This window comes from Lepisosteus oculatus, chromosome 20 (assembly GCF_040954835.1).
Source record: "Lepisosteus oculatus isolate fLepOcu1 chromosome 20, fLepOcu1.hap2, whole genome shotgun sequence".
Lineage (NCBI taxonomy): Eukaryota > Metazoa > Chordata > Actinopteri > Semionotiformes > Lepisosteidae > Lepisosteus > Lepisosteus oculatus.
The window spans coordinates 16,129,895-16,153,281 of NC_090715.1; the positions used below are offsets into that span (position 1 = coordinate 16,129,895).

The 23,387-nt window shown below is 44.4% G+C and overlaps 4 protein-coding genes across 11 annotated transcripts in view; 1 reads left to right on the plus strand and 3 right to left on the minus strand.

The window, feature by feature from the left end:
* Window positions 1-2,103, plus strand: part of ankrd27 (ankyrin repeat domain 27 (VPS9 domain)) — a 43,723-nt gene extending 41,620 nt beyond the window's left edge. For all 4 annotated transcript variants that reach the window (XM_015368039.2, XM_069181218.1, XM_015368041.2 and 1 more), the window contains one exon: window positions 244-2,103. In XM_015368039.2, coding sequence (XP_015223525.2) covers window positions 244-597 — 354 coding nt within the window. In that variant the 3' untranslated portion in view covers window positions 598-2,103. The remainder of the gene's footprint in view (window positions 1-243) is intronic.
* A 4,339-nt stretch (window positions 2,104-6,442) lies between these two features.
* Window positions 6,443-12,059, minus strand: pdcd5 (programmed cell death 5). The gene is made up of 6 exons (XM_006641151.3): window positions 11,892-12,059; window positions 10,136-10,179; window positions 9,130-9,191; window positions 7,470-7,561; window positions 7,007-7,078; window positions 6,443-6,654 (listed from the first exon to the last, which is right to left on the minus strand). Exons 1-6 carry the CDS (start codon window positions 11,955-11,957, stop codon window positions 6,607-6,609), a joined length of 384 nt encoding a protein of 127 aa, XP_006641214.1. The 5' UTR covers window positions 11,958-12,059; the 3' UTR covers window positions 6,443-6,606.
* Window positions 12,060-12,317: 258 nt separating this feature from the next.
* Window positions 12,318-18,484, minus strand: LOC102689701 (5-hydroxyisourate hydrolase-like). The gene is made up of 4 exons (XM_015368173.2): window positions 17,354-18,484; window positions 16,394-16,536; window positions 15,067-15,202; window positions 12,318-13,261 (listed from the first exon to the last, which is right to left on the minus strand). The coding sequence occupies exons 2-4, from the start codon at window positions 16,525-16,527 to the stop codon at window positions 13,172-13,174; spliced, it is 360 nt and encodes a 119-aa protein (XP_015223659.1). The 5' UTR covers window positions 16,528-16,536; window positions 17,354-18,484; the 3' UTR covers window positions 12,318-13,171.
* Window positions 18,485-20,222: 1,738 nt separating this feature from the next.
* The window catches only part of LOC102689501 (RNA-binding Raly-like protein), a 64,976-nt gene continuing 61,811 nt past the window's right edge, over window positions 20,223-23,387 (minus strand). For 3 of the 5 annotated variants that reach the window (XM_069181408.1, XM_069181406.1, XM_069181407.1), the window contains exon 7: window positions 20,223-22,914. In XM_069181408.1, coding sequence (XP_069037509.1) covers window positions 22,648-22,914 — 267 coding nt within the window. In that variant the 3' untranslated portion in view covers window positions 20,223-22,647. The remainder of the gene's footprint in view (window positions 22,915-23,387) is intronic. The other 2 variants (XM_015368170.2, XM_015368171.2) reach the window with 1 other exon arrangement.

Sequence of the window (23,387 nt, forward strand, 5' to 3'; positions counted from 1 at the left end):
CACTGTGTCACCTGTCTCCAGCAAAATCAAAGCAAAGCAGTTTTTGACCGTAAATGTTTTTAATTGAACAAAGGCGGTAGTGCAAGTTCTCTTTAGATGAACTTTAGATTAGATATGTATATTGTATAAAACGTGCAGTGTATATTTCGGAGCGGATATGTGTGCTGGTGCTGTGAGCGCCGTGCGAACGGCCCGGCGGACTCGGCTGTGTGTGCGCGCTCAGCAGGCTGCCCTGCCTTGCAGGTGCCGGTCCAGAGGGCCGAGAGAGGCCGGCTGAAGCGTGCGGAGACCCTTTGCCCGAGTGGCTCCCTGACGCCCCCCCCTGACCAGGCGGACCGTTCCCCGACGGCGCCGGAAGGCACTCGCGCCAAGAGCCTGGGTCGGCGACACACGGTCGACCTGGACCACGACCGCGGCGCAGAGCGACCGCGGCCCGGCCCGCACGCTGACCTCTGCGACTCGGCCTTTGAGGTGAACGGCGCCGCCGCAGCGGAGGGCGGGCAGGGAGCCCCCCCACAGCCCAGCGCCAGGCCCGGGAGTCAGCCGGCTAGAGCTGAGCCCCGAGAAATGGAGGAGCTGTCCTCAAAAGCACTGTAAACCTGCCCCGCGCGGGCCGAGAGGCTGCGATTCGCTCGCTGGCCACTGCCGGTGGGAGGTCTCCAGGGCTCCAGCCCTGCGGCGAGGGCGGCGAGGGCAGCGAGTGCGAGTTCACCTGAAGAGTCCGGCTGCTGAGTTTTTCAGGACTGTTTGCAAAAAGAGAGGGACCCGCAAAAGACCTCTTGGGGAGACGCCGACACACTTTAGCCAAGTTGTGGCAATAGCTGTTTTACTGACTTCTTTTAAAAGAGAAATCATCTAATTTGATCCTCTCGATCCTCCATATAAAGGGAAATGCACATCTGACAGACTCAAACCTGTTTGGTTGCTGTTTAGAATTATTTTCCACACTGTAGGAGCACCTGAGGGCCTGATGTCTGTGGTAGCTTAGGTGCACTGATCCTTTTCAGATACAAAGGCCAGAGTCTAGAGTCCTGATGGACTGACAGGAGTAATTACTGGTCCCTCCAACATCAGCTTTGGAATTGTAGACGAGGTGGGTTTTGATGAGGGTTTGCAGTACCTATAGGCTCTGAAAAGACCGGACAACAAGGAATGATGTAACAAATCTGATCATCTTGGTTACTGTGTAAAGCAAATTATTATTTTACTATTTTTGTAAACTATTTTGTTTCCTTGAATGTCTAATAGTTCAGAACAGTTGTCATTCTAATTTTGTGGTTCCGTGTTTCACGAATTGTTGGGTATTTTTTAAGGTTTTGGAGAAGATGCAATAATAGGGCGAGGTGACGCTTTCTTTCGGTGTTTATGTGACGCCAAAGGAATTGCAAGCCAGGCGGGTGCTGCGAGTAACTGGCCTTGTGTTGGCGCACCCTAGGGAGATGGGGGTGTGACGCTCGTAAACCAAGATCCGTTTCTTCCTGTCCAGCTCGACCCGTGTCTAGATCCAGCTCACACACCAGACAGGTAGCCCTGTCCAGTTCCCCAGCTGGCTCGGGCTAGGAGTGGTGCAGACAGGACATTAGAGCAGCACACCTTCTCTGAACGACCCCTTTTCTGTTCATCTCGCCGCTCAAGACCTGCGCAGCAAAGCCCTCTTTCAAACAGGGTTTTACCACCACGTTTGTGTGCAGAGATGGATTGGTCTAAAATTAGGTTTCACAGTGTGTGATGTAGAATTTTATCATGACTACCACTTCTTCAGCGGACCTCATTTTTAACAAGGGCAGCACAAGAAAGACCTGGGTGGTTTTGTTCATTTCAGCTGTTGTTAAAAAAGGAAGGAGCTATAGTTTTGATTTCACACGAGCAGTTTTATTACAAGGTGGTTCACGAATATAGTTTTGATCACCATGTTCTTGTGGTGTAACTGAAGGTATCCTTTCCAAATCTAAATCAGGATGGAGTTATTTTTCTACAGTGTACTTTTGTTGTTGCTGTGTTTTGCTTTTGCAAACCTAATTTCCTAACGTGGTGAACGTGCCTTATTTAATTTGTGCCAAAATGTAACACACACAATAAAGTGATGAAGGAGTGTAACTGTAATCAGATACTGTACATTCCAGTTTCTTCATACTTGAACTGAACTCACAAGCATTTTAGTGGTTCACAGGTTGGCTTTCACATTATGACTGATTATCATCAGTCTCATAGATGGTCTTTACCCCTTTGACCTGCAGAAGGCTGTGAGTGTTAGTCTCGTCAGCCGGGAAACGGTAAGTGCTTTCTTGCACATTCTTTGTGCTGTGCTTCATTCTTGTCCCGATAGAAATCGATTAAATGTGTTTAACTTTTGAAAAGATTGATTGGTAAATGCTGTGTGCACATTAATGCCATGTAAATGAGTAAAAAAGGTGAACCTGACTGGAAAGGCCATTATCTGCTCTCTGGTGTGGTGCTGGATCACCTGAGTCCACACTGCCTGTATGGTAATCCTCCACATCAATGAGCCATCAAGGTTGTTAGTGCACAGCTGCTATACCAGGGCCAGACTTCCAGAGGGCCTGGTGTCTTCCTGTTCATTTCCCACCTGATTTGTCAATGAATCAGTTAACCCTAATTATCTTCTTACTTCCTAGACAACTATGGGAGGGTCCTTGTGGTCTTTTACTGTTGAAAAATCAATACATTCGCTTCACTCTGAAAGTGACCCCCCCAGGGTTTAAAGTATTACAGTTAAAGCAGTTAATTAGAGCCACTATGTAGCTGAGAGGTCAGGTGTAACCAACCGCCAGCAGACACTTGGCTATCCAGGAGCTGTGCTTGACACGTCTGCTCTGTGTCCTACAGCACTTACCTAACAGACGCACTGTGCCTTTGTCTCTTTACTGGGGCCCAAGTAAGGACTGTGACAAGTAAGGCAAGCAGAAGATCAAAACTGGAAAGAAAGTGGCTACAATTCCATCATCCATCAAAGCATTTGTTATTTAAATATATTGCTCTATAAGCAATTAACTGGCATCTGTTACAACACCTCTACAGCCTGCTAATTACTCATTGTTAATTCAATGCACGATTACAGCTCCATTCGGTGAAATAGTAGTGGATGGTCAGTTGGATGAGGTGGTTATTTTTCTAACATTGAAAAGGGCAGGGTGTTGTAATTAACGGGAAATGTCAGGGAATGCAGAGAGGTGTGACTGATATACACAAGCTGCCCTCAAATAATTTGCCCTGTGTGCAATACTTGTTCAGCGGGCCAGGCTCATTAACCTATGTCAGTAGACTTGGAATGGGTCAGCCCCAGAGCTGAAGGACTGAGTTAACCACGAGTTAAACAATCCTCTGCATTGGGTAGCACATTAGGAGCAGGACCCTTAATTAACCTTTCATCCTCTCCCCCCAAGATCAAGAACAACCTCACACCCTAAAGTAACAAACTTACTGTAATTATACAGGTCTCTTATGTAGATGTGCTGAACGCAGAAAGAAATTGAACACACTATGCATGTATGTTTTAAGATCTGTCTAAAAGGCTGGATGTGGAGTAACTGGTTTTGAGGGTATTTAGATTAACAGAATATACATGACTCTCTGCAATGCACTCAAGGTGATGGTTTTGCATAAGCACTACAGGTGAAAGGACCCACCATCTGGTAAAGCCAAGCTTGTGAACCGGCCATTGCCTTCATAGCAATGGCCTCTGGGACCAGCAGCTCTGCAGGACTTGCCATCAGGGGCAAGAAGTGCTCTGTATGAGTGAAGCGCCCTTTTCTGCAGACCACCCTGATGAACATCACGGGCACAGATAGGTATAGTATCGTAATTGTAAAGAACTATATAGAACATATATTATTCCATTTTATTCAATTCGGTGGCGGGGGAGCCAGAGCCTATCCTAGCAACAAACTGGCCTAAGGCAGGGAAGACCTGGGCAGGATGCCAGGCCATTGCAGAGCACACACCCACCAGGGCCAATTGTCCCAGAAGTCAATACCAGTGTGTCCTTGGACTGTAGAAGGAAACAGGCCTCAAGAGGACACCCATGTGAATGGGGGGAGAACACATGAACTCCACACAGACAGCACCCCAGGTCTGGAATTGAACCCAGGTCGCCAGTGCTACAAGGCAGCAATGTAAACCACTGCACAGCTTTCTATAATACTTAATATAATTAATTTCAATATTGTGGCACAGAAGAATACATTAACTGTTCTCTATTGCTAACCAGTTGATGGGGCGGTTGAAGTATAACGTTCAGGAGCATCTCAATGTTACCATGAGGGCAATCTGAATCTGTACCGAGAGAATTCGTAGCCGATCCTGTTGGAGACCAATGTGAATTACACATTGAGCATAATACATTTACCTGCGTCACGGCTGTGCAATAAAATGTAATTGCGCCACCGGGAAAAATGAAACCGGCTTTGTTCTTATGTTTAAATCTAATGTTTCTTTAGATGGTCAGTATATAATATAGATTCACATAACTTCTGACAATACAATAACTTGATCTTCTATCAGCCATAAATCCACGCAGCTCGAGAGCTCGGCGAGCAGTTGAGTGGAAGAGCACCGCCCGTGAACCAGCTCCCACGTGCTTTTCTGAGACAGTAGCAGGAGGGGAAAGCCATCGGGAGATGACATAAGGGGGAAAGAGGCAGGGGCTGGTCCCAGGCGGCAGTGTGGGTGGGAGGAGGGAAGACCAAGGAGGGGACTGTGGGCACAGATTTCTGCCGGAGAGGATAAAGCAAAGGGGAGCTGCCATTGTCAATGCCTTGCAAGTTTAAGATGTTTTCATCACTTTGCCTTTCTATCACAACATGCATGGATCTGACATCCTTACCCTGCTGTCTGAACCTCTTCATGCCTACTCCTGTGTCCACCTCCTGTTCTTAAACAAGTTGAAGTGGCTGCAATGGAGCAGCACCTTCCACACACTTTGAACAATGTATTAGTTTCAACTAGCAATAATCACGCCTTGGCTAAACCTCATATTCAAGTTAGTAATAATCGTACCAGGCAGCTGTAACTGAGGAAAGGCTGTGAGAGAACAGGACTGACAGTAGCAGTGAAATACTTTATTAGGGGACTTAATAGAATCTAAAAATCCAAGTCATTTTTCCCCCATCTGTATGCTAGCCAGTTTATCTGAGATCAACTATTGATAGACGCAATGCTTTTCTTAACAAAAATATTTTTTAAGGTGTGTTACTTACATATATATATATGCATACCCCACTCATCTTGGTATAGCAGGGGTAAGGACAAATCAATGTACATTTCCATTCAATATTAAGATGCAATGGCAGCATTTGTCTATAGAGGTTTACTTCAGTGCTGTTCTAACATAACCAAAAAAAAACAACTGATTGGCCACACTCTAAAACCAAAATATGTATAGTTTTTTTACAGTATGTCTCCAAAACAATGCATTTTTAAATTAAAACTATGGGATGCAGGCAGCATGGTGGCACAGTGGTTAACACTGCTGCCTCACAGAGCTGGGCCCTGGGTTCAATTCCAGACCTGGGGTGCTGTTTGTAAATTCTTCCCAGTTGTGAGGTTTCCTCTCATAGTCCAAGAACATACTGGTAGGGCAACTTGCTTCTGGGAAAACTGGCCCTCGTGGGTGCCCAGTGATGGACTGGCCTGTCCAGGGTGTATCCTTCACCCACTGCTTGCCTGCTCCCCAACAACCTCTGAACCGGAAGAAGCAGTTAGAAAATGAATGCTCTTGTACTGTTTTAAAATTAATTTGTTGGTGCTTAATTCTAAAAAAAGGACATCAGTTCATTTCCAAAAAGAAAAAGGGTCTGCAGCAATCAAGAGCCCTGTCACACAGGTCAGGACCGCAGCCTGGACAGGCCCCATGTCCACTGCTGCACTCTCTCACACGGGGGCACATTAGAGGTGCCCATGACCCAAGCCCACAAGTCTTGGTAAAAGGGAGAGGAAACTGCTTCCACTTCAGATAACTCATTATCCAATGAATTAGAACATTAAACAAGTACCAGGATTACAATTTAATTTTATTGCTTCCTTAAGCTGTAAAAAGTAATGTGTTGCCATAAATTCTTTCTGCAATACGTTTATTTTAAATGGCCTAGCAGCTGATGAACCTCATAAATGGATAGCAGAAAATAACACATTGGCACAGTTTGAGAGAGATATGGTCATTGCATTTTGGATTGGTAGGTCAGGTTGCCAGCTCTCAAAACTTTAAGGCATTTTATTATGTCAATTGATATATTGCAGGTACAACTTATTTAATAAAGAATATAAAATCAAATGAACAGCTTTGGAGAAAAGATGAATAAGGGCCTATTGTGACTGTATACTCACTCAAATAAATAGTAGTATTGACTCTTTACAGTGTCTATAAAATTTCTGCAGAACAAATAGATCCTGCATTTAATTCACAGCAAATCATTCAACCACTGTGAAGAAAGCAAAAAAAAGTTTAATTGGGAACAAGTTTCCAAATCCCACTCAACAGAGCAGAGTGCCCTCTTCCAGTATGTGCTGTGTTAGCAGGGAACCTGCCTCAGCCTGCAGCCAGAGAGGTGCGTCAGCTAACCGTGTGTCTCCTGGCCTCAGTGCCACTCTTCACTCGTCATCCTCCTCGTCCGAGTCCATCACCCTCCTCCTGTTGAACTGAAAACGAGGAGGAAGCCCATCAACACAAAGCAGTGCTCTCTGCGGAGGTCAAGGCCAAGTCTTGCATTCACCACGGTCAAACTGCACATACATCAGGATCCCACTCCTGACCACGAACAGTTGATTATGCAATTGAGGATCAGCTTAGAAAACAATGAATTGGAAGGCTCGACGTCCTGCAATGGCACAGACCAGACATTCAAAGGCTGACCACCCCTGACCTAGACCGTCAGATTGCAGGTCATTCAAGACCATGTACAAATGGCTGCAAACCTAATCACTGCTACTGTACCAGAAGCGAGAATTTCCCACATGAGCACATAAAGGCCAGCAGTCCTTCAGTCCTTACCTTGACAGTGGTCTTCTTCTCTGTCTGCTGACTGACCTTCTCCAGGATCTCAATCAATCCTGTCTCTGAAATCTGACAACACACATGCAAAAAGTCACAACAGCCACCAACCACGGGGAAAGGGTTAGTGTGGAAACTCAGCCTCCTGTAAAATGGGACTGACACTTGTACAGCATACAAGAAGCTGCATAGTGGCACCTGGCCCTGCGTTCAACTCCAAACCTGGAGAGCGGTCTGTGTGGAGTTTGTATGTTCTCCCCAGGTTCGTGTGGGTTTCCTCCCACAGTCCCACGACATGCTGGCAGGCTTCTGGGATATCTGGCCCTGGTGTGAGTGTGTGTGTTTCTGTGCCTATGTGCCCTGTACACTGTGCACCCTGCACCCCTCCCGGACGTCACTTGAGAGCTTCCATGACCACAACGAGGGGGAACGGCTAGTTGTGGAGATTGTCATCCCCTCTTACCTTTCCCCCGAGCTGTCCGAACCGAGCCATCTGAATGAGGTAATTCTCCACAGCCTTGGCTTTCTCCGGCTTGACCAGGGCCAGGTTACTCACTGCAGGAACAGAGCCGAGACTTTTTTTATGGCTTGACTCCACAGCCTTGACAAGAACCAAGAAGGCTCTTCACATTAAACACCCTGATGCCTTTCATGTGCAGCCTCTACGGCACTGAGCCATGCATACAGACCGTTTAAGTTCCTACGTTGCTCCTACTGTGTGGAGACCATTCCCAATCTACGCTCTTGGGTCTTGCTGTAACTTCCTTCCCAGGCCACTCCTCTATTCCCATAGCATCTGCAGATATAACTAGCTTGCCGACTATACAAGTGAATAAATCACTGATATAAATCAAGAAGAACAACAGGCATAAAAAGGATCCGTGCACACCACTGCTTACATCTGTCCAGTCAAGACATTAAGCCATCATCTCCAATCACAAATTACTTTAGAATCCTATAGCTTTAAATTTGACCAATCAGGTTTCTCTAGAGATCTCATCAGAGATTTCTTAAAATTTCAAATGATCTCATTAACTATCCATACTGCTTGTTCTAGGAAGTCAGGTAAGTTGAAGGACTTTCTATTCTGGCAATCTCTTCAAACTCTTTGGAATCTTTCTTGTAATTCAGCACCTCCCTAGTAATAGAAGAATAATCGTTCTACAGTTTTCTACAGCTCAAATCAGTTTGGTCAGTACTGTCTACATTTTTATGAATTGGTTTTACATCTGCAATTCTCTGATCTGTAAGTATAGCTGCAATCGTTGGTGAATCTTAGTTAATGGCCTATGAATAACCTGATTTCTATTTTCAATGATGATGGGAAAAACCCCACCTGGTCCCAACAAATTAATAGTTTTCAGATAATAAGGCCCTGTAAACCCTCCGTGACAGTTACTCTAAAATGATTTAATGTCTTTCAGTATTTCCACTATTATTTTCTTGGATGCAAGATTTTATTTCAAGACGTAGTAATTTCTAGGAAAAGGCAAATATCCAAAAACAAAGCCAATGAAATCTGGCATTACAGGACAAGAAAAGGTTAAAAAATAAAAAGTTTGCAGGGACATTTTTCATCAGAACAAAGCACCGGCTACGAAAATGAATATCTTAAATCAAACATTATATTTTCATGTAAAATTAACCCTAAAGTTCAAAACCAAATTTGGGTCACTAATCCCACACAGTCACAGTTGGCTAGTGACATGTTTAAGTCTCGAACCCGTGACACCTGGATCAGTGCTCAAACGTACACCAGCACCTTCCTTCTGAAAGGTTTTACCAGTTGAGACATCTGGGAGCCCTACTGTGTTAGTTTACAATAGAAGAAAGGAGCATGATGAAGAAAAGCCAGTACAGCACATTTTCTCTGCCCTATAGTTCAGAAGCAGGTATCAGTGCCGACTGATAATCTCTAACATTCCTGAAAGGCATCAATCAGTCACCACTTTTAAACTGCTGCATTTTCAAATTTATCCATACTTCAGCTCAGCTCCTCAGATGACTCAGCGTGACCTTATGAACAGATTTTATTTCCCAATTTATTTTCTGCCAGCCATAACATTTCCAGTGTCAGAAAGATGAAAAAATATGGTTGCAAAAAATCTCACATTTCTACTTACATCTGGCCCGGGCAGACTGATCCAATACTTGAGCAAGAATGGAGTTTCTCATGTCAGCCTCTCTGTGGGGAAAAAATTAATAAATGAAAGAGTACACTTATTCTGCACTAAATACTATATCATACATCGTTCCTTGAAGGCAAATTAGAAAATGCTCTGTGGATCTGAAAGTAATTGCTTTAAACATAATGTCCTTTTTAAAAAATTAACAGCCAGTGCAAACAAATGCAGTCGGAAATAAAACCCAAAAGAACAAACCAGCACTCCGACCCAGAGCTCAGTTTTCCAATGAACTGTTGTAAAAACTTCTGAAAGGTTTTAAAGTGTCTGACCAAGACAGTTGGGACTGTTCTGAAAAAAGTTACATCATATAAAATCTCATGCGGGCCACTCATGCTAACGGATGGATAAGGCAGTACCAGAAACCTGACCAGAACACTGACCACTGTTTCATGACAGAAATAAAAAGAAAAGAATAAACAGGATACCGAAAAGACAGTATACAAGCCCAAGAGGTTCTTTAAATTACTTGAGTTGACAAAGGTTCCATCATTCTAAGTAGTCTAAAAATGTAATCATGCTTATTTTCCTCTTCCTGAATTTAAAAATAAGCACTATGGAAAAAAAACAGGGATTCTATACCATCTATACCATTATAATTGCCTTCCCTGTTCAACAACTGAACAACCCTGCTTACTCTACTTTTTTAGGATAGTTAAGAATGCCATCAGCACTTTTCCAATTTCCCACCTTACTCTGCTCCGTATGAAGGGAAGATGGAAGGTTCATGGCGCTTACTCTGGCTCGGAAACAAATAGAATAGACACAGTTCTGACATTTTCAACACCGATCGCTAGCCACACTGAATCCCCATCACTTCCCTGTACCAGGAGCTTGAGATGCAAAGTACTAGAGAGAATCAATGAAACAAGCTCATGCCAACGGAACATGTATTTATTTGTGCAAAACCAGGTTCTGTACGGTGGGGTGAGAAGCTTTTTTTTACCTCTGCTTAGCTTCCTGCTGGTTCTGCTGATTGCCGGATGAATCCTGGGGAACAAAGAAGGGATTCTTGGCTTAACACAGTTCACTCAAAGAAAAAATAGTGCCACCTGTGCAAGACCATACAGCACCTTACACAGCCAAGATCAGCCAACATGTACAAGCAGTGAAGTTGTGGTTAAGGCTGCAGGTTCAAATCCTTTGGTAGGGGGGGACACAGCAGTTGTCAAGCTAGCTGCTTCACTCAAGTGGCTCCAATACAATGCCCACAATGTGGGTAAGTGCCCACCAAAGAAAGGTACAATTAGCTTTAATAAAGTCATTTTAAATGAGCTGGAGTCCTTTACTCTAATACTGCCACACTTTCAGATGCACAAACCACCTGCTACACAGCAATATGAGCTCTTGCAATACAAAGCAATCTGGCAACAAGCTTACTGACAATCTATTTCAATACACCTGGTAATGAGTGGGTGATGCATCAAAACAATATTCAGCATCTTCGGAGCTCAGTTGTGGTTGGCCGCTGCATCACACTGAAGAGTAACAGATGAACCTCTGGGGATCAGAAAAGCTCCTATCATATAAACTCATTTAATTCTCATTAAAATACTGGCAGGCAGATCCTCACTGATAAAGACTGCTGCCCGAAGCCTAGCCTTTGGACATTCTTCCATAATCCTTCCCTTCTACACAGCATGGGAATCTACAATGGAGGACCGCTGGCAATTTTATTCCCAAGTGCCCTTCAAAAGGGGAAACCAGCAAGGTTCTGTGAAGTCCACAGAAGTCCAATAACTCGAGCCCTGGACGAGGTCAGACAGATACCCAGCTTCCACGCTCCTCCCCTGCAGACCCAACTCCACTCATGTGTTGAGGATCTCTGGTGATGAACAGCAGGGGGACACCACTGTCCAAAGCCCACTGAGGAAGCCTAGCTGTGCTCTGACCTGCTCTTACCATATCCCCTGGGCACAGGACCTGACAGGGGGCAGTTCGCTGACTGAACACACCAGGGAAGCCAGAATCACATCTCGTTTGCTTCTTGATATGTCAGCCATCTGTCCCAACGCGTATGCTCAGAACACGGCTCAGCGCACACTGCCTGTTCAAGCACAGTAGCTGAAATTCTACACTTCTGCTGTTACTAACCTTACTAGCCTATATGTGAAATACAGACTTCTTTGCACGGATAAAATGACAAATTTCACTTCACTGTCCCAGTGCTTTTTACCGTAGGCATCTAAAACTGGTCAGGGGCTCCGGCTCGTCCACAGACCTAAGCGCAGCGTGTGGCGATTCCGAGCACACACCCACTTGCTACTCAACTGACCAAACTTCTTTTCAAACATTTTTTTCTAAATGTATTCATTTCTTTTTCGAAAATGACACACAATAAAATAGATGGGGGGGAAATAAAAGCGATGGTGCTTTCTAACCATGACGTTTCCAACATCTAAAAGCCTGATATAACTACGATATTCTTTGTTGCGGCTCTGTATCCCTTTTCTGCAGATAAACCTGTTTCTTCGGGGCAGTTACGCCATTGGGATTACAGTCTATCTGTTCAGCCCGTGGCATGATGCAGTGCAGCCGCATTGAAAAACGGAAAGTTTTTTTTTATTATTATTTTGCACGGAATACTCAACCCGGTGCTCATTCTGCTTAGGCCTGCGCGATAAGCATGCCTGTGATGGGTATGAATGAGCTGCCCCTCCCCGCATAAGGAGACGTTTACACGCCTCTCATTTTCTTCTTACCCCTTGTCTGGCTTGCAGTTCAGCCATCCTTTGCTGCCTGATAGCTTCCAATTCCTCGTCTGCCATAGTGCCTGTCCCACCACTACCAACACCCAAAACTTGTTCGGCTAATGTGCGATGCCGGAGAGCACAGCAAGGGAGGCCCACTCCAGGCGCACTACATCTAATTCAGAACTATCGATGGCGCACAGCCAGACCAAAGCAATCGCATATTACCAACATCGTTCTACTCTGATGTCGCTCGAGGGAGAGTAGACTGTCTTTCCAGGCAGCAACAAATGCTGTATTTACAGAAATAAATTCAACGACTGCGCTAACATGCTCTAAAGACTAGGCCTTCTTTTTACAATCTTGTAACCTCTGTTTTTCATGCGAGATCTGTAAGGAGGACAAATTTTAATTGTTTCAAAGCAACAAGACCAAGAGTTTATTTTTGTATTGATTTATTACGAGTAACGTCACTCACACAGTATAAGAAAACACATTTTCATCTTCTGAATAAACATGTCGTGGTAGTCGGAACCACGTAAGATAGTTCTTACAATCTGTAGCTTGTACACGGAATAATACCGTTTAAATGTTGCGTGGTAATGGTAACCACAAACCAAATAAAATATATTTGGAGAAACACAGCTGGGCTTTTTCATAGCCAGAACTGGGGAGAGCAAAAAGCTCATGGATATATTATAGAAACATGAAATACATGTTTTAAGAGATCACTTTATTGGCCATATACAATTTCTTGTATTAAGAATTTGTCTTTTCGCATACCCCCAACTTGCTCTCCATGAGACACACGTTAGTATATTTCCTAAAAACATCTTTTAAGCTTAAGTGTCAAATAAACAGTAGTGTCAGAAAAACAGTGCTACTGCAACCTGATCTGTGGCCAAATGCAGCAAAATGCCAAAGAAGCAGAGCGAAAGTGTCTAAAGTAAAAAATATTCACCTCCTGGACCTTATCACATTTTATTCTGTTACACTATAGAATCATAACGTATTTAACTGGGATTGTTTGCCAATGATCGACACAAAACACTATCGATGGCAAACAATCCCAATTAAATAAATTGGGATTATACATTGTAACACAATAAAATGTGGAACAAGTCCAAGGGGGTGAATACTTTTGACAGACACTGTACATTTTCTCATTGTTTAATATGATTCACAGAAAGTATTCAGCCGGACTACAGTCATGTCAAGTGACAATAAAAGGAAAAACTTCTTGCTTCACAGATTTCCTGTTCTTTGCAGGGGTGGAGAGAGGGGTGGTCCTGTCAGCTCCCTCGGTAGGTGCTATATGAGAATGGGCTGAGGAGCAGGGGCACGTGGTACTTCTGAGACGGGTCTGTGATACTGAAGACAACCTGCAGTGAAAAAAAAACAGCGCAACCTGAGGAAATTTAAATCAGACTCTAGCTCCCGCTCAAAGAGTGCGGCCTGTAATAAGTAATAAGTGGGCGATTCATCTTTCCATTGCTAATTACCTGTTTTTTAAACAGTTTTGTGCTGCAACCTATATCATTCACCTTCACTTTCAATAACCGCTTATCCAGCTAAAAAAGCATTGGGTGCAAAGGCAGCGCACACCCTGGACAGGACACCAGTCCACTGCCATTCAGACACACAGACACACACACCCTGGACAGGACACCAGTCCACTGCTGGGCAGACACACAGACACACACACCCTGGACAGGACACCAGTCCACTGCCATTCAGACACACAGACACACACACCCTGGACAGGACACCAGTCCACTGCCGGGCAGACACACAGACACACACACCCTGGACAGGACACCAGTCCACTGCCATTCAGACACACAGACACACACACCCTGGACAGGACACCAGTCCACTGCCATTCAGACACACAGACACACACACCCTGGACAGGACACCAGTCCACTGCTGGGCAGACACACAGACACACACACCCTGGACAGGACACCAGTCCACTGCCGGGCAGACACACAGACACACACACCCTGGACAGGACACCAGTCCACTGCCGGGCAGACACACAGACACACACACCCTGGACAGGACACCAGTCCACTGCCATTCAGACACACAGACACATACACCCTGGACAGGACACCAGTCCACTGCCGGGCAGACACACGGACACACCATTCAAAGAAGCCAACTGACCTACCAGTACGTCAGTAATCTGACAGTCTCTTCCCACAGCCCAAAGATACACTGTCGCATCAAGAGCTGTCTCTCAGCTGCATGTAGTGGTCTGGCCTTGTGCCTTGTACTTGTCTATTCATCACGTGCTCACAAACATGCCCACACACACACTCTTGTGAGGATGAGGATTAAATTACTACAACACTGAAAAAAATGAGCAAAGCAAATCTGCCTGATTCTTTTGAGGGGGAGTAACGACTTCTTCTTCTTTTATTCCTATTAGTTCTGCTTTACCACTTAATTCACAACTCCACCATTAGCAATGATGAATTGGCTGTGATCATTTATTCCCTGCAAATGCAGTGGACTGACACAAAGGAGCTACATAAATCAGAAGTGGCTGTCGAAACATCTTGGAATAAAGGGCTTCTAATCGTGAGCACTGCCTGTCTCATGTCAAGAAATTCATTTGGTCCGCATCAAAAGGTATCTCGACTTGGACTACAGTGATGAAAAATCACCACACAGTGGACTTTGGTTCATTTTGTGAATTCCATTTCCATCCAAAGATTGAGAAGCATAATTGTGCCTTGTAAAAAACCTTCCATTTTACATTTTAATGCAACCAATTTTTCACTAAAGGTTTTTTGATTAGAAAACGTGTTCTGCAAGATTAAAACTGAACTTCCTCCAGTATATAAAATAGAAATCTAGCTCACTGAACAGGTGGTGTGGATTAAAATTAGTTCACCTCCATGAACAGCATCTAATAACCTAATCTGAATTAACTGATTCCCTAACATGCATGGACTAGAAAATGGGAATTTCTTAACTGTTTCCAAGCGACTCTTTGGGTCAGACAGATGACATTAATGAAATTCACATGAGAGGGCTGCTCTGTATCTCTGTAACTTCAGGAAAACCTTGACAAGAAACATAACATTTCATTATGTCAGTTGTGCGTTTCTCAATGAGAGTCTAATTTCCAGTAGTGATGCCAGATTCCAGGAGGGAATTTTCTAACATGACTTACCTCCACATATGGATAAAAACCAGTCTCTCCTAGACCTGCCCAGTACTGCCCGGTTTCAAAACGCATCTTGTACATCCCAGACAGGAAAGCATCCCTCGTTATCAGGCCTGGACATCGTCCATCGTCATTGGTGGCTCTGAAACAACAAGCACGTCAGGTCACTTTCACCCAGGAGTTCTTCAGTTTCTTAAGACACTGGCCTTGTATTCTGAACCTTAGGCCACTCAACATCCACACCTGGTGGAGGTTTTGAGCTGTGAATCGCGCATCAGAAAACCACTAAAACAATTAAACATGTAGCAGGATTTGGGAGCCACAGGATTCCTGGTTACAGTGAAAAGTCCCATTTCCCACTGCGGAAGCAGTTCTGCACAGCTCTGGAGCATCCAAGATAATCACTTTCATCCATTTTATCAGCTTTAACAAGTAACTGGTTTTTATATTTTAATTTAGTCATGTATGTATCTATAGGTATCTATTTCACTCGCTGACAACAAACTTTTTTTCTGTCTTTTGATCTATCAGGATTATTTAAAGCTTTGTGTATTAAAGCCCATCACAGCAGCAACAGGCACAAAGCAGGGTACACCTTGGACTTGAATCTAGCCCACCACAGGGCACACAAACACACACACCAGGGCCAATTTTCCCAGAAGCCAATTAACCCACCCATATGTGATTAAGAAATTAATTATGTGAGAGATCCGGGGAGACTACGGCAGGAGGAAGATCTGTGAAAAATGGAGACCAAAAGGTCACATTTCAAAACTGTTTTACTAATAGAGAATTGATGTAAGAGAAAAATATTTGTTTATAAAAAAACAGTAATCTTGTATTTAAAAGAAGCAATCTTGTATTTATTTATATGATTCACAAAATGATTGATTTTTCTCCTGACCTGAGCAAAATATTGTTTTTGTATTATTCTCTTAATGTGTGCATACAATATATATTTATATTGTTTTAGGTACATATAATATTGTACAGTTTCTGTGTTTAATCTGTATTTATTCGCGACACTAAAAATAAATTTCTTAAAAACTGAGGTCAAACATGCCTTTGGACAGTGGGAGGAAAACCGGAGCACCTGGAGGAAACGCACACAAACACGGGGAGAACATGCAAACTCCACACAGACAGATCCCCAGGTCTGAAAATGAGCCCAGGGTCTCAGCGCTGGGAAGCACCACTGCGCCGCCCTTGTTAACGGATTCATGCTGCGTCAAGTGCATTCTGTACCGTGTTTGTCTTGGCCTGCCTGCAAAGCACATTTCCCGTCAGGGGCAGTCAAGGAGGTACAGTGGGCACGCCCGGGGGCAAGTCTTACCCCGAGGTCACCAGGGTCCACCCTGCCGCTCCGGAGTCCAGTCTGTACAGGCCGAGGGGCAGGCGGGCAGCAGGAACTCCTCGGGCTGTGTCCAGCACGTGTGTGGTCAGAGGGCTCCCCGGAGGCCTGTCCATCCCCACGAGCTGTCGAGGGGAGGGGTTAGGGAACCACAGGGGCCCGGTGTCAGCGGGTCTGCGCTGCGAACAGCCAGGGTGGCCCACTCGGACACGGACAGGACCGAGAGGAACCAGCCATGTCCTGTATATCGTGTTACTATTCCTCTGCTGGTAGTGTAGTCGTATCATGTTTTATGATTAACAATAGCCATTGCGTTTAATTTCATCCACAGATACGTATTATAAGTAAAGATCCATGTTCTAATGCAAGTTATACCATATTGATACAGGTGATTTTAATAACATTTTGATTCTAATGTAAGCTACAGTATACAATACAGCACCAAGCTAAACAGGCGCCTAACACAAACACTAATATTACATAACAATTACAAAACAACAAAACACTAATATTACATGTTGTTTTGGGGTAAAAGGTAACGTGCAAATCTTTGTAACACGAATATGTTAGCCGATCTACTACAAGTGGGTAAACATTTATTTGTAGAATAAAGAACGTGTATTTTCTAGAAGAAAAAAAAACAAAGACTATGTAAAATAAGAAAAAGCTAAAGTTTTAGGAATGGAAAATATACTTTATATGAAGCTAAAAATAGAGCTGTTTTTTTCTTCGAAATTTCCGAAGATATCAGCTTTTCTGATAAAAGCTTCGACGTAGGAAAAGGTAAATTGGTCTTAATTAACTGCTAGCACCAAAGCAAATAATACAATCATTTTTAGTGGGTTTGCCAAATGCGTTCCAGTTCCAACACCGGAAACCACTACCATGAGCGCTGGTCCCCGCCTCCACAGTTTTAAAACGCCAGGGAGGCGCTCGTCTTACCTGTGCTTCCGTCTGCAGGTGATCCCCAAGGAGGCGCAGACGCGTCGCCCCCCTGTGCGCCTCGGCCTCGGCGTACCCCGCCCTGAATGACGCCTCCAGTCTGCGGCGGTGCCCCCTGTTGCGATTTTTAACAACTTTCTTTCCTCTGTCACAGAGACATTCGCTATAAACGAGACCTGTACGACCTGAAACTGTGCCCGCGGCACACGCGCAGAGAATACAAAGCCAACAGGGACAAATACGTGCTGAGCAGCTCAATAAGATCACTCATCGTTTTTAAAAACGCATTGTTATGAATGGAAGATTTCTGGATCTTGTATCAAGGAAAATCACCTTTTTTCTGTGCAGATCTTTTGAAAGTGGACTATTATGATGACAGAGTCTCGACCAGCAGCTCTTCGGGCTCCGTTGTTTTTGGAGAGGCGTTGTAAACCACAAATGCTCCGCACTCCCTAGAAACTGACACCCGCGGTGTTTTTTCGAACCGACAATATTTGCATCGTGGTTCAGTTTTAAAACCTGCTTCAAGGCGTGTCCGTGAAGTATGTCTGAGCGCCTGCCCAGCGCTGGCCGGTTCAGTGTCGAGCACATTTTTCCCGGAATTTCTCTCCAAGCGGACCTGCGCCCGGGCGGGTACACTGTGAGAGGTCAACAGCCGCTGTGTCTCTCCCCCCTGTCCAGAACACCACTCTGATGCCGGGTATTGATTTTCGCTTCGTGAGGTTGAGTGTGCTTGACTCGTAATCGCCGGTCGCTGTGTCACACACAGTGCTGCAAGAAAGTAGCTGCAGCCATAGTCTGTCACTAGAGTTGCATTTATGTGTATAACATTTGTATGAAACGAAATAAAATACTGTGCACGGTATACGCCTATGTCCGATGTCATTTTTTACATGAGTTAACTATTGCAGGGTGAGGGAGCCAATTTAAACTTTAAATCACAAAACTTTAGTCTACTACGTAATCTACTTAAAAGACGTCGCCGGTCTGAGAATATGTACACAACTCAGACAGACTAGAGGCATGTATTACCATACAAGAAGTACGACTGGGTTTACAAGAACAGCCTAACGACAGGAAATACGAGTCAGTTGTACAAAGCTGATCTCGTCAGTATGATCCGTCCATCTGCAATCCACGTAGTCGAGCACCAAAATGTATCCATACCTGTTAGTGTGCGTCAAAGGCAGCTCTGGCAGACACGGCCCCTCGCTTCACAGCAAAGGCTTTACCGCCACCCAGTGGCCATGTCGGACAATAGCAGGGACACACAGAAAAGAGAAACGTCTACTGCTGTTCCAAGACATATTTTTCATTTGCAGTACCTCTGTTTTAAGACATGAAGTTATATCACTGTTGACATTGAGCATGTGAAACTAAGGGCTTTAGCTTATTCGTAACACCAGTACTGGGAGAGCTAGGTCACCTTATTTGGAGCTGGGTGTGTTTGGGTTGTGTGTGACAGAGGCTTTCGGGCTCCGTTCGCTGATCGACAGGGCTCCCTGCTGCGTTTTCATAACTTCATTTCCGTCAGCCTCTGTTCAAGCGTAAAACCGCTTCTAGTCTAATTTGTGATTACACGCATGCAAAACACTTAACAGCTAATAATAACTAGTGCTACTTGATTTAATAAAGCAGTACAGGATCTCGTTTAATGAACGTGTCTGATCTGGAGTGTGGGTCTGAAAAGCACAGGCACATGAAAGTGACTGATAAAATACTCTTTGCCCCATGTCTGGCCAGCAGAGCACGGCCATTCTATCGTCATGGAAAAAATTTGCCATCACTACAAGTACAACTTTGTGCATCTCAACAGTGATGCGTTTTAGTTCAAGCAGGGAGCTGCGTCAGCATGCACAGGCTGCAAAGGAACAAAGCAAGGTTTATTCCCTGCCGAAAAGAGAAGAAAAGAAACACAACGTTTCGGCTGTGGGGCCTTCTTCAGGTGTGACACCCAAAACCTGTTTCTTTTCTTCTCTTTCGTGATGCATTTTGCTCAGAAGATCTTCTGGTCACCCTGCGACTGAACGCAGAGTGCTCCAATGGTGTGGTGTGTCTCCTCAACAGAGCCCTGCTCCTGTGTCTCTCTGATCCAGGGCTGTCCAGTCCTCATCCCGGGAAGCGGCTGTTTCTGCTGGTTGTCCCATCTCTTTACCCCGGAAGAACCCGTGGTGGGGGATGTTTAAATGTGTGCGGTCAAGCCAACGATGGTCATTAAAAGGCAAGTTGGAATGAAACCCCCAGACACATCGGCCCTCCTCAGTCTGCAGCCTCACTGGTCCGCGTTTTCTGCCCCAGAAGTCCACCCTCTCAGTAGTCTTCTATTCTTCCTTTCCCTTGAGCTCTTAATTGCTTAATTGGAGTAATTGTTTTCTCATTTGGATCAATTGTTAATTTGTTAAATATGGCTGTACCATAGACCAGCATGTCAAGGGACTGTAAAGGGCAAGGTGGAAGAAGCCCAGTTAATCTGCTTGGGGTCTGTCCTCCGGGAGCCTTGATCTGTGATGCTGACAGCAAGGTCATTAGTCCTGCACCCTCATCTAAGTAAGGACAGGTGGGTTCCAACGCTACCCCAGGGGTGACTGACCACCTGTCATGTGTTTGTTCCTGCTCCAGGTCCCATACCGTTGCTCATCATTACTGAGTTCAGTTCAAGTGTCCAAAGTAGTCCCCAGATTCTGCAAGGCATGTTGTGGAGTCAGTGAAGGATTTTGTGTGTAATTTTATGACTGGTATCTTAGTTTTGTTTCTCCTTTGTTTTACACAAAATATAGATGCTCATTACCCAAGTGCAAGATGTCGAAAGACAGAGAGTGCAAAAGGTGACATTTTTCTTGAAGCTATCAAAGTAACGCACTCCAAGACCTTTATAATCAATAAGAAAATAACTTTACTACTGTTAACTAAGCACTTCTGTTTTCACTCCACCATTTTATGACATAAGAAAACCAAAAGAGAGAAATCTAACAACAGCACTGGAATCAAAGTATAACAAAAATTTTCCAAATAAAAAAAACCCAAAACAAATGCAAGATAAAATCAGATCGAGTTGACAAAGTACAAGAAAGTTTACAATATTACACAATATTACACTTTAGCCCAGCCAGTACAGTCAATCCAGAAACTCTTATACATGGAGGTGAATTAATTATTAAGATATCACAGACTATTATATTGGTCGCTCTGGCAGAGATGGGTGTGTACTGAACTCTTTATCTGAATGCATGAAGAATCCATTCAGATATTAAGTTGAATTGATTTCCTGTCAGGTTTTTCAAGAAAGGAATGGGCAGATCCTGCAGTAGTGTGACTGTACATCTTCATTCTAGAGGCATACAGTATGTGCATGTACTGCAGAAAGGCCTCCCACCATTGGACAGACAGCCCGTCTGGTGTGACCACACATCATCAGATGTACTGCAAACTCGTCTCTCCAAGATCTTGTAGACTCTTATTTAGTCTACAAGTGCAATGCACCAGACTCTGAACAGCCCTCTCACTGATACTTCTGCATGTACAATATATACTGGATCTGCTGTGGCAGGGCAGGCTCTCTTTTGTTTTAGGAAAGGTGGGGTTTCATTTTACATCTTTAGGAGGCAGCTGACAACAACATGTTAAAAGCCATTGCACCCACTGTCTGCATCCTCTTGAGCAAGCATCACTTTGTGGTACAGCAGCCTGTTTCACAGAATGGCTAGCAGGAACAACTGCTCACAGGAGTCCTCAAGTGTATTTTCCAGGAGAGAGTGGTCTCTCTGGTCACGACTCAAGATGCTGTAGCACAGCCCAGATGCCATCAGGTATCAGGCTGAAATCAAACGTGAGTGGAATATATGCTTGTCAGCATGTGAAAAGCAGCCCAATACACCTGCCTGATGCCAGATATCTACAGGAAATTACCATTCTGAACATGAGCACAGCTGGTTCTTGTTCTAAGAGGAACTAGTACCAGTTCGGAAAGCCTGCAGCTAGGCTGGTTCTTAATCATAACTCTTATTATGAAGTACTGTTACAAGACGTTCAGAGATCTGTCAAATATATACATATTTAAGAAGAACAGAATGAGTAGAAGCTTTGAGTATTCAGAAAAGAAAACAACAGTCCCACTGGGTAACACTGACAGACATCCCAGACTTAAAATAAAATCTTAATAACATACTGAGAATTGCGCAGTTCCCTGTTTGAAAAGGATCTCATTAAGATCATTAAAAGCCTGGAATGACTCTCAGCCTTGATGCTCTTATTGCTATACCTTGTATTCATTGAGCCTGAACAAATGAACAGTGACAAACATACTCACCTCTATGTAATGTATGCTGTCACCTGAGTTTTCATCAAATCTAAGCCTGGTTTGGGTTTCATGGTGCTAATGCAGGTGCTTAATACACGTTGCAGTGTAATCTACTGGAACAGCCCAGTCATTAACAAAAGGTATCTTCATATCTGAGCTCCACAAAATTAATGTGAACAATAAAGCACATAGCAACAAGGTGCTGTATTTATATACTAAATAACGGGAAACTTTGTTGATCCCAGCAGGCATGCATTCAGAAGCAATCTGATTACCAGCTTCACGACAGCGACATGTCGACAGCTGTTGTCACACTGTCAAGGTCTTCTCTGACGACACTAATGTGGGTGGATGGAGCTGATAAAAGCAGCACAGGGAAACACTGGTGGTGCATCTAAATTGTTCTAGCTACATCAGAGCACAAAGGGCGAAGTGCTGCATTAGGCAATCGGATTTCTGAACGTCATTTGAAAAAAAAAACAATTGGAATTTTTAATTTAGACCAGGCTGACAGATTACACACTTGATTTGGGGAAAGGGCAAGTTTTGTCTGCAGGTAAAAAAGCAAGTATTGCTAAATGTCATTTTGCTTTTTCATTTATAGGTGCTAATGGTTTTTCTGACTAATTTATCATTAGAATGTGATTTTCTGCATACTCTTATCATAGGAAAGAATATGTGAACCATGCACAGGGTGCTGAGAGCGTTTTGAAGCAAAGCAAAGTTTGTATAGGAGGTCAGTTTTATTGGGGGACTGACACAACAGGGGGCCTACAACCCTGGTCCTGAAGAATAACTACAATCTTATTTTTGAGGTTTATTTTTTCTACTGTTCTCCGTGATTTTCCTGCACCAGTTATGCTTATGCTTCTCCTGGTCCTGGCTGAAAGCGGAACAGAGGACCACAGCTCTAGAACTGCACTGCCAAGACTCTGTAAATAAAAGAGCAGTGACAAAGAAAATCTTGCCCTTCCGAAACCTGGCCTGCGTGCTGTGCTCATGAAGCTGGGACCTGCTGGCCCCGGGCGAGGCTGCACAAACCGAGAGCAGAGACTGCGAGGAAACCGAAAGACTGTGGACGCTGTTTCGGAGGCGATACTGTGAGCAGGTCCAAGGCTGTCCACAGTGGAGGAGCTGACATTGGGGGAGGGAGGCGGGTCCTCTGGCGCAGGGCTGCTGGGCTGGTGGTATGGGAGGGAGGGGAGGGGTCACCCCCACGTATAGTGCTCTCTCCCTCTGCACTGGAGCTGGACTCCTGTCTCACCTGCAAAACAAGCCGCGTCAACACCTGCCCGCAGACTGATTTCCACTGCATACAGCTGTGCATGTGCTGTTGGACAGCAATTACAATGAGAATTCTCTTGTCCTCGCTCCGATGCTCACAGTCCTATGAAGATACACGAAATCAATACGAAGTTCATCAGTGAGTTCATGCATACTCTGTTTATGCATCAGCTCAGAACTCTGTTTTTTTAAGTCAATCCAGGTCTTCACGTACTGTAGCTAGCCCCTCTAACTCTTTACAGCAAGGTCCTTCCAAATGGATCAGTAAGTGACTAGTGTCTTTAAAACTGCAGTATTCTATCTCCGGTAAGTCCGTTGTGTTAAGGTCGGGTGATTACTGTAAGTTTACTCTTCCCACAGGCCTGCTCAGTGTGCTCTATGGTTTGTCCATACTTTTGAAGATGAAGACACACTCTCCAAAACATGTGACTGTCTGCATCTTTTCACACTGTG

Bases quoted from the DNA above. Each gene is read 5' to 3' on its own strand.
- pdcd5 (XM_006641151.3), bottom strand. From the start codon at position 11,957: ATGGCAGACGAGGAATTGGAAGCTATCAGGCAGCAAAGGATGGCTGAA. The intron at 10,180-11,891 runs GTAAGAAGAAAA...TTTGTTCCCCAG, and splicing joins AACTGCAAGCCAGACAAGGG to GATTCATCCGGCAATCAGCA. The intron at 7,079-7,469 runs GTAAGAGGGGAT...GTGTGTTGTCAG, and splicing joins TCGGACAGCTCGGGGGAAAG to ATTTCAGAGACAGGATTGAT.
- LOC102689701 (XM_015368173.2), bottom strand. From the start codon at position 16,527: ATGGACAGGCCTCCGGGGAGCCCTCTGACCACACACGTGCTGGACACA. The intron at 15,203-16,393 runs GTAAGACTTGCC...TTGTTGTTTCAG, and splicing joins TGGACCCTGGTGACCTCGGG to AGCCACCAATGACGATGGAC. The intron at 13,262-15,066 runs GTAAGTCATGTT...TTTTCACTGCAG, and splicing joins GTTTTTATCCATATGTGGAG to GTTGTCTTCAGTATCACAGA.